Source organism: Ammospiza nelsoni, chromosome 29 (assembly GCF_027579445.1).
Source record: "Ammospiza nelsoni isolate bAmmNel1 chromosome 29, bAmmNel1.pri, whole genome shotgun sequence".
NCBI lineage: Eukaryota > Metazoa > Chordata > Aves > Passeriformes > Passerellidae > Ammospiza > Ammospiza nelsoni.
Window position 1 is genome coordinate 1,568,203 of NC_080661.1, and position 10,210 is coordinate 1,578,412.

Genomic DNA, 10,210 nt, shown 5'->3' on the forward strand with positions numbered 1-10,210 from the left:
GGGAATTTGCAGATGAGTCCCCCGCCAGGGAAATTCTGCCAGATTTGGGCATGGCCCAGCCTGGCTGGGAACCAAAGGCTCCCCCTTTGCTGGGCCAGATGCAACTCATTCTTCAGTCGCTGCCCAGCTGCTTTTGGCAGGGCTGGGGCATGGGCTGGGGTGGGTACGAAATGGGAGTGGGCTCCTGGCCCTGCCAACAGCCCCCAGCACCCACCGTGCCCTGGGCTGGGGCTGGGGCTGGGGCAGCCAGCCCGACACAAACAAACCCCCATGGTGGGAGCAGAGGTGGGGCTCCAGAACCTGTGCACAGCTGCTTTGCTGTGCAGGCAAGGAAGGGCTTGGGCTGCTCCACTGCCCTTGTTTGCTTTGGGGTCACCGTGATTTTTGGCGGCAGTGCAGAGGGGAAGAGAGAAAGTGTGGGCTTCCCTCACACATGGCTGGGTTTTTCCCTGGCATGTGGGGGTTTGGCCTTCCTCAAGGCCCTGACAGAGATAAGAGATTTTACCATTTTACTTGTTTTCCCTTTTTGCATCTAACCTCTTTTCAATAATGTGTTGTTTATTTTTCCAGAGGAAATGTTCCAGGTGGTCCAGTGTGGATGGGGAAGTGCTTGGGAGCAGCTGTGGCGTGGATGGGCCGTGCCCTTGGAGAAGGCTGAGGCCATGGTTTGGGAGCAGCTTTTCTTCCAGCCGTGGCTGGCGTGAGGTGGGTCCCTGTGTGCTTGGCAGGGTGGGAGCAGAGCTTTTGGGAGCTGGCAGCGAGCACAGGAGCATCCTGCTCTGGGCAGCTGCTGAGGGCTGGATGTGCCCTGGCTGGCTGCAGGCTGGGCACATGTCCTGCCCTCCTGCTCTGTGCCAAAGGCAGCAGGGATGGGCAGCTCTGGGCACAGCCAGCATGGCCTGGTAACCGCAGGCCTTGGCACAAGGGGACGGGAGCCCTCAACTGATGGGCACTTTCTGCTTTCTCTCCTTGCAGCCGGGCTCTGTGGGTGCTGAGGCTGCTCTGAGCTCTGGCAGGGCTCTGCTGGGCTCAGCCCTGGGCTCAGCTGGGCTGGCTCTGCCCTCACATTGCTCTGACAGCTCTGCATCAGATGAGCCCGTTGCGAGCACAGCACCTGAGCTTTCTGCTTTGGCAGGTGAGTGAGACTCTGCTGCAGGCCCAGAGATTGCAGCTGGGGACGCACATCCAATTGGCAAGGACCCAAACTCTCCACAGTCCCAGCTGAATGCCTGGATCTGTACAGGGTGTTTTGTCTGTCCCATTCTTCCTTCTTTATTGGCTGGAATTGTGCAATTGCACTTTCTTCCTCCTCTAGAAGTGCCACGAGTGGGCCAAAGCTGGCGAGTGGGCCGTGCTCCTGAGGCAGTGCAGTCTGCAGCTGATGGATGGAGAATTGCCCTTCTGCACTTCCAAACCAGAGCAAAAAGCCGTAAGTGAGACTTTGTGTCTCTAAGAAATCCCTGACAGTTTCAAAAGGAATGTGCAGCTCATTTGCAGGGTGAGAAGGAAGGTCATCTTCTAAAGGATTTGGGGTTTGACAGTGTTTCCATTCCCAGCCCTGCTTGGAGCTGGAAGGGCACAAAGCAATTTCCTCTTGCTTTGACCACAAATTCAAATACCAATATTGGAAACAAAGCCCAAAATCTTTTAAGATGCTTTTGAGGTCACAAAGATGGATGCATGCCATCAGCACATTTACAATGTAAATAACTGAGTTGTCTTTTTAAAAAGATCATTTACCTCTTAATGCAAAGAATGTAACTTTGCATTTATGTTTTGTTTTTTTCATTAACTGTATTTTTTTTTTCACTAACACTTGGATTTTATTATTATCTTTTACAATTTATCAAATTTTTTTTCCTTTTTCCTTTTCTTTCCTTTAAATAGAAAACCTGTCCTATCAAAGGAATGTCCTTTGCTCCTGGTTTCCATGTGGAGCAGCTCCCTTCCTGCTGGCTGAGCTGCTCAGGCAGAGCCCGGCAGCTCCTGGCCCTGCAGGGCTGAGGCTTTTCCCCGTTGCTGGGCACAGACTGATGGAGCAGCACTGCTGAACACGGGCACACAGAGGGACCAGCAGCAGCTGCCTTTGGCCACCTGAGGCTCCAAGGCCCAAACTCTGACCAGGAAGGGCTGGAAGAGACTGGCAGGATCTGATCCCTGACTCTGGGCCAGGGCTGCACAAATGACCCCACAGCAGCAGCAGCAGCAGCAGCAGCAGCAGCAGCAGCAGCAGCAGCAGCAGCAGCAGATGGAGCTGACTTTGAGCACAGCCCCTACCCCTCTTCCCTCCCGTGTGCAGCGGTGTCACAGCAGCCTGAGGCACCTGGGAGCCCCCAGGGCCAGCAGGGACTGGAGATGGCAGCCCTGGGCTCCTGGAGGCTGTGCAAGGAACAGAGCTGGTCACTCCCTGTGCATGGGGAGCTTCCAGATGGAAAAGGCTGCTGTGCCCAGGCAGCTCCAAGGGCACAGAAAGGAGGCTCTGGAGCACTGGATCTGTGCCAGTGCCACAGTCCTGGGCAGCAGCCAGCGAGCCCTGGGGGAACAGAGGGCACAGCAAGAGGGACAGAACCAGGCAAGGGCAGAGACTGGAGAGAGCCAGGCCCGGGAGCAGGAACAGCTGCTCCATTGCACTCTTGGAGAAAGCTCTTGGCTGGTTCAAAGCGCTGAAAGGTGTAAAGGGCAGAGAGGAGGCCACAGCAAACAATGCTCCTGTTTGCACAGCCTCCCCTCTCCGTGTCCCAGAAGGAATTGCATGGACTGTGTTCTTCTCTCCGAGTCATCATTCAGCATGAGCAGCTCAGCACCAGGAGCTGAAGGAGCTGAAGCCTCAGGCCATGGGAGCTGGGCAAGAGGGAACTTTTGGAGCAAAGTAATGCTACTAAAATAGACCCAGCTGGATGCAGTGGATATTAGAATGGAATCACAGAATCCTTTTCAGTTGGAAAAGCCCTCTGAGCTCACCCAGTGCAGCCGGTCACCCAGCAGTGCCAAGCCCAGCACTAAACCACGTCCCTGAAGTGCCAAGGCCTGGACACCAGCCCTGAGTGAGGCCTGGACAGCAGGCCCTGAGCCAAAGGTGGCCTCTGGATGAACCTTCCAAGCAAAGGTTCTCTTTGTATCTGCTCCCTAATGAAATATGCATGGTCATTAGCACTGAGATAGATGTAGCCACTCATTAGTGAAACATGGATTGACCTTTGTGTATTTAGAAGCCAGACAAGGCCATGAAATCTGACATCTGGCCTTGTTTGGGGCTTTATGGTCAAAGTAAGCTCCCTTGGTTCCTCCTTGAGCCCTGGCCAGGCTTTGGCAGGGACCCAAGAGGAGGATGAAAGCAGATGTTGCCACACGAGCAGTGCTGTCAGTTTGTTCATTCAGCACTGTCAGAGCTGGGCCCTCTCCCAGCGGGGTTGGAGCCTCTCCTGGGGCTGGAGGCATCTGCAGGAATTCCCAGTGCCCAGGAGTGGCTCTGCAGCCCTTGGCTGTGACAGCTTCCCCAGCTGCTCTGTGGGTCTGGGGGATGGTAAAGGCTGAGGGTAAATGCTGCTGGATCTTTGTTAACCTCTGCAGGCAATCTTTGGTGGGGATGGTTGGGTGCATTGCTGAGCTGCTCCTTTTGTGATTCTTTGCTGCTCTGAACTGCAGGAAATGACACTGATTCCTTCAGCTGGTGTCTGTGTCTTTGATGCTGACCCTGCCCACTGGTAAAACAAAACTGGCACAGTCTGGCCAGATCCCAACAAAATGTCACTTGTTCAGTGTCAATGTGAGGAATCAGTCCCATCAGAAATTGCCAGCTGGGAAGCCCTTCCCTGGAGTTCCTTGGCTCTAGAGTGGGCTGATGTTCGATCCCCTTGTGAGCAGTGGGGCAGTTGGATAAAAGAAGCTGCACCCCTGGATGTCTTCAAATGCATTCAAAAATTGCACATGGAAAAGGAAAAGACCTTGTGGGTTTGGGCAGACAAAGATGAATTTTTTGTGAGTACATAGGAAAGAGCACCTTCAGAAGAAACAATTATTGTTGGAATGCTCCTACATGGAGCAACAGAGAAGGTTTTAATCTTGAGCTGATATGCATTTGTGCAAAAGAAATATCTATATACATAATAATTATATATGTACTTATAGTATAATAGGACCTCATTATGTCTATTTATATAAATTTATTTATGTCTGTATCTATCTATATTTCTATATCACTATCTATCTATAAAATTATATAATAATGTGAAATAGTGCTGACAGTAGTAATTTGGTATCTTTGGCTGCTCAGGGATATAACACTAAATACCCTACAGAACAGGACTGGCCAGGACCCTAATGTCAGTGGTCAACTTTTTGAGATTGTATACAATGAAAAAGGGAGAAAGGGGGAAAATTGGCTATTTTTGCAGGGGTTGCTGATATTGTGATGCAGAGTGATTTGTCTGCTCCTGTGAAAAATACAGTGATTTTTCCTGCAGGGTTTTTCATGTACCAGATTATGCACAAGCTGCAGGATTGGTTGCATGGGTGAAGGGGTTGTTAAAAGAGCAGTTGAAAAAATGAGGAGATGGGAACCTTTGCCCATGGAGAACCCATCTCCCAGATGTGCTCCATGCCCTTCACAATGGCCCACTGGGGAAATGGAAGCCCCCTGGCTGTGCACGGCTGCCCCCAATTTGCAAATCCAGCCATGGGCAGTGAGACTTGGGCTGCCTGGGAAATTGTTCTGGCTGTGATGGCCCCTGGCAGGGCCAGCCCAGAGGCTGCAGGGCTGGGCCTTCATGCATTGGAATTCATTAGTATAAATTCAAAGCAAATGAGAGCTGCCAATACTGAAACAGGAATTCAGATTCCTCCAGGACACTTTGCTTTGGTAACTGCGCCCTTGGAGCTTGGCCTTGCAAAGTGTTCCTGTCATGGCAGGAGGAATTGATGCAGAATATTAAGGAGAAATTACAGTAATTCTGTAAACGATAGTGACCAGGATTGGATTAGTCAACCCTGTGACAGGGTAGTACAAATATTGATACTGCATTTTTAGGAATGATTGTGAAAAAAGGAGATCCACCTCCAATCACCACTGTTTGTGCAAATAAAGGGTTTGGGTGCAGCAGTCCTAATAATGGAGCCAGAGTGTGGGTCCAGAGGCCAAAAGGCCCTCCCAAGGCAGCTGAAGGAGCAGCTCCTAGGAAAGACAACTCTGAGTCCTGAAACCTGGGCAGGAACAATGGGAATGTGTCCCTGCAGCCAAAGATTCTGTGTGAGAAGAAGTAGATCTGACAGGATAGTGTTTTACACATCCTGCCAGACCAGATCTCCCTGTTTGCCCCAAGGGCCCCTTTGGGAAATGCTCTGACCCATGGGGCTTCATGTGAAGGCTGCTGTGACACTGAGGGACTTGCACAGGAATTCCATCCAGGAGCCTGGGTGCCCCTCAGGGACTGGGACCCGGCCCCTTCCAGCCAGAGGGGAAAGGGCCCCCCAAGCCTTGTGAGCCACAGACAGCATGGTAAAGCTGAACGCAAAGGGCCTGGGGGCATTATTCTGGAATTAAAAAGGTGCCAGCTCCATGGACAACGGGATTCTTGTTCCTAACTCAAATGAGATTGAGAAAAGAAAATGAAGAACGGTGCCACTAAAGTACTACTGATGTCTGTAAGGTGTACCTTGATAGTCAGCCAGAATCTTTTTCTGCCACAAACACCTCTGGTGTTTCACCAAGGGATTGGTCATCAAAATGTAATGATGGGTTATGATGGATTGCTGAGCTTCTTTTGTAATTCTTTGCTAATGATGATGTACTTTGCTGAGCTTATCCTTTTGTAAATCTTTGCAGCTGTGCATGATATAAATGACACAATTCCTTCAGTTGGTGTCTGTGTCTTTGGTAGTGACCCTGCCCACTGGTGAAACAGGGCCCCCTCTTCGTCATGTTGCCTGGGAAGGCAAAAGCCCTCCCTCCAAAATTCCCCCCTTCCTCCCTGTTCCTCCCCTTCACACCCTGAGCATGACCTTGGGACCCCAGAACCTCCCAGAATCCAAAAGCAGGATCCTGAAGAGGGGGGGATCCCCAGGACCCATGGGATCCCCAGAAGCCCTGAAATGGGGGACCAACCATAACCCAAGAGGGATGAGACTGGAAATGGGAAACTCCTGGTGGGTTTTTTTTAATTACTCTTGATTTTGGGACATCAGGTGACTTCTAGAAATGGACGTGGGTCGGAGGAATCCACAACCCAAGGCATTCACACCTTGTTTTTCCCCAAACCAGGATTTTCCCCAAACCTTCCCACCGTAACATCCCCTCTGTCCCACTCTGGGTGAGCTCAATCCCAAACCTGACAGTGATCCTAGTCTCAATCTCACTCCACGTTTAGACACACTCACAGTTCTGTATTTAATCTCATCCCAGTGCCAGACTTGTCTAGCCCTAGACCCAATCCCAACCCCAGCCCTAAAGCCAATCCCATGTCTAGCCTTAACCCCAATCCCAGCGCTAATCCAAATCTCAGCCCCAACTCCAAGCCCAGCCCCAATTCCAGCCCCTTCCTAAACCCTAAGCCCCAAACCAAATCCCAGGTTCAGCCCTTCTGGGGGTTTGGGGGTGTCTCTGTCCCTCTGAGCCCGATGATGTTTGGGTGGGGTCACAGCAGGGCTGAGAGGGACAGAGACTCCCCCGGCCTCCCCCAGGTGTGAGAAGGTCGGAGAGCCCCCCCAGCTCCGAGCACCCTCAGTGGTGAGAGGGACACAGAGCCCCTGGTCCCCAGCCCTGCACAGGCATTGTCTGAGGCCAGAGGGATGGAGACCCCTGAGCATCCCCTGGGTGAGGGGACAGAGACCCCCGAGCATCCCCTGGGCTGAGAGGGACAGAGACTGCCTTGAGCACCCCCTGGCACAGGGGTGAGAGGGAGGGAGAACCCCCCAGGCATTCTCTGGGGTGAGAATGATGGAAACCCCCTGGGGAATGGCCTGGAGTGACAGGGACAGGGAAACCCCCTCCCAAGCATCTCCCAGGGCAAGAGGAACAGAGGCTTCACAAGCATACTCTGGGCACCAGAAGAAGTAATGTTGTTTCTTGTCAGAAAACAAAATTGATCCTAGATAAAATGCCTTGAATTTACTCGTCCCACACTTGTGATGGAAAGGCAAACAAATCCCAAAATTTTATAAACTTACAATAGAAGCTATTTTGTGGCAAATCCAAATTCCATTGGTCCTGCACAGCTCCAGCTCAGCTGCTGGCACATTCTAAAAAAAGAAAAGTGGAAAATAGGCCCAATATAGATTATGAAAAGGAAGGGGAAGCTATGTGTAGCTGTCACAAAGGTGACAGGGACAAAGAGAAAAATTATTCTAACATTTGGCAAAGTCCCCCAGCCTGTGAAACAGACCTCCCCTGGAGCGGGCAAGTGTGACATTGTCCCCTGTGTGTGTGGCCTTTTCAGGGTGGGGGTTTTACAGCTGAGCCAGTTTGGGTAAGGGGGGTGGTGTTCACCCCCTGAGCAGGGATTACCCCACTGTTTCAGGTTGCCATGCAAGATGTAACCAAATGCATGTTTTCAATCCCCATCTTCATCAACTCTTATAGACAGGTGAGGCAGTGTTCTTTATCTCTTCCATGACTCAGCCCTGATAATGCCCTCCAGGGGAGATATCTCCTGTGAATGGGCCATTGAGTGTCACTGCAGGACTGATAAAATTCCATCCTCCCATTGTGGGATGCTCTGCCCAGGGGGAGGATCCAAGCATTCCTACCTGGATATAAGCTAACACATTGCTACACCAGGAGCAGCTTGCCTACTGGATTCCCAGAGGACAAGAACTCTGTAACCACCACTGGACATCCAGAGGAAGACCAGACCCTTCTACAGGATCACTGCTTCGACAGAATCACCTTCATCTCTCCAACAGGACTGCAGCCACCATTTACTGGGACTGCTGCCACCACCCTGAACAACAGGGTGTCAGGTTATATCCTGACTCTGTCAGTTTAAGGCAGTATTTCTGTATCATTGCCTTGATCCTTATTTTGTTACTGAATTGGAATTCTGGCTTAGACTCTTCCCTAGGTTTGCCTTTAAACCAGTACAAAGCTCATTGTGCTCAACCCTTGTTTTCCTCCCTTGTTTTAGGAATATCCCATTCCTAAAACTTGGCCAGATGGCGGAAGACACCTCAAGGAAGATGAGGATGCCCAGGACACCCAGGCAGGTGAGGGGGAAGTCAGTGCCCCTTTCCCCCTCTCTCCTGCTCCATCTCACAGCCCAGAAAATCCCCTCGCTGCAGGACAACCCCGCTGCCAACGCCATCCTGCCGGGGATGCACTGGGGGGATCTCCTTCCCCTTCCCTCTTGCACGGAGGGAAATCCCATCCTGTGCTTGTCCTTCCTCTACCAGAGAAGGAGCTGAGGATCAAGATCAGGGACAACAAATCCCCACAGCACAACCTCATGGAAGAGGCCGGTTTGAGTGGCTCCATGGGAAAAGAATCCAATGGGGAGGAAAAGCCCTGGAGATCCCCCATGAGGAGGAGGGGCTCCAAACCCAACCCAGGGTTCTCTGAGGAGGAAAGACCCACCCTGAGCCAGGAAGGTGAACACAGCTTCAGCCGGAACTTGGAGCTGGTAGTCCATGGGCAGCTTCATGATGGGCAGAAGCCCCACAAGTACTTGGAGTGTGGGAAGAGCTTCAGGCAGAGCAGCACCCTGATCAGCCAGAGGATCCACGCTGGGGAATGGCCCTATGAGTGTGGGGAATGTGGGAAGGGCTTCAGCTCCAGCTCTGCCCTTGTCATACACCAACGCATCCACACGGGGGAGAGGCCCTACGAGTGTCCCCAGTGTCAGAAGAGGTTTCAGAGCAGCTCCAGTCTCGTCCGGCATAAGCGGATTCACACGGATGAGAGGCCCTTGCGCTGCCCTGACTGTGGAAAGGGCTTCAAGCGCAACTTCACCCTCATCACCCACCGGCGCATCCACACTGGGGAGAGGCCCTACGAGTGTCCCCAGAGTGGGAAAAGCTTCACCCAGATCTCTGTCTTAACCAGACACCAACGGAGGCGCCTGTAAGGGAAGCTCTGCCAATGCCCCAATGCAGGAGGACTTTTGTGCACTGCCCCAACTTCATCCATAGTTGGAGGATCCATGTTGGGAAGAGCCCTGGTGATCCATTTTTCCTTCTGATCCATGTTGGGAAGATACCTGTCCCTTTTCCCGCTGCTGCCAATGACATGATGTGGGATGGAAGAACATGAGGGTCTGGCAATGACTGTGTCATTACATTCACTCCCACCTCAGGTCATTGCCAGGGACTGGAAAGGGACTCTCTCTCTCTCTCTCTCTGTCCCTGAGGAGAAGGGTGTCCTTTCCAGGCAGGAGGAAATACGTGGCAAGGCAGACCCAGTAAGTTGTGTTTTAGTTTTCCCTGTAAACAGTTTTATCTATACACTCTGTTATCAATATTGTTTCTGTTCCATTCGTTCCTTATCTCGTTGTTCCCAATAAATTGTTCTTATCCCAGCCTGGGATCTTTGCCTTTTGCGCTTTCCAGGGGAGGCGGGAGGGCAGCGAGGACAGCGCAGTTTTAGCAAGAGCAGAAAATTGGGGAATCCCATTCCTGAACCTCGGCCCCTGGAAACCGAGCATCCCAGCTGGTCCCAGCCCTGGTGGCCATGGCAGCAGTCTTGGGAGCGGGTCCCTGGCTGGGGCTGTGGGAACCTCTTCCCTCTGGTGCCCAGGGACAGGAGTGGAGGGAACGGCTGCAGCTGAGTCGGGGCAGGCTCAGGTTGGATGTCAGGAAAAGGTTTTTGCCCAGAGGCTGCTGGGGCCCTGCCCAGGCTCCCCAGGGAAGGGTCCCAGCTCCAGGGCTCTCTGAGCTCCAGCAGCGTTTTGACAGCGCTGCCAGGCCCAGGCTGGCATTGTTGGGGTGTCCTGTGCAGGACCAGCAGTTGGACTGGAGGATCCCGATGGGTCCCTCCCAGCTCAGGCAATTCTGTGGTTCTGGGATCCCATGAGCCTGGGGATGGGGCTGCCAATGGTTGCCATGGCAATGGTCTCTGGCTGCAGGCCTGAGCTGGTGTCCATGGCAACCACCCCTGGCATGGGGTCTCCATGGAGCTGCCGAGGGACTGGCCATAGCAACAGGGGGCTGCTGATGGTTGCCTGCTAAGGATCGGGTTTGTCACAGGCCCTCAGAGGGGTTCCATGGGGACTTTCCAGGAATCTCC

General features: G+C 52.5%; 1 protein-coding gene across 1 annotated transcript; it reads left to right on the forward strand.

Moving 5' to 3' along the window:
- Positions 1-270: 270 nt before the first annotated feature.
- LOC132085198 (zinc finger protein 397-like) lies at positions 271-9,053 on the forward strand. Its single transcript, XM_059490567.1, has 4 exons — positions 271-285; positions 1,316-1,429; positions 8,118-8,196; positions 8,383-9,053. The coding sequence occupies exons 1-4, from the start codon at positions 271-273 to the stop codon at positions 9,051-9,053; spliced, it is 879 nt and encodes a 292-aa protein (XP_059346550.1).
- The last annotated feature ends 1,157 nt before the right edge of the window (positions 9,054-10,210 follow it).

What these genes read in the sequence shown, in the direction of transcription:
- LOC132085198 (XM_059490567.1), top strand. An exon ending in CCAAACCAGAGCAAAAAGCC is followed by an intron (nt 1,430 to 8,117) that starts GTAAGTGAGACT and finishes CCCTTGTTTTAG; the next exon opens with GAATATCCCATTCCTAAAAC. An exon ending in TGCCCAGGACACCCAGGCAG is followed by an intron (nt 8,197 to 8,382) that starts GTGAGGGGGAAG and finishes TTCCTCTACCAG; the next exon opens with AGAAGGAGCTGAGGATCAAG.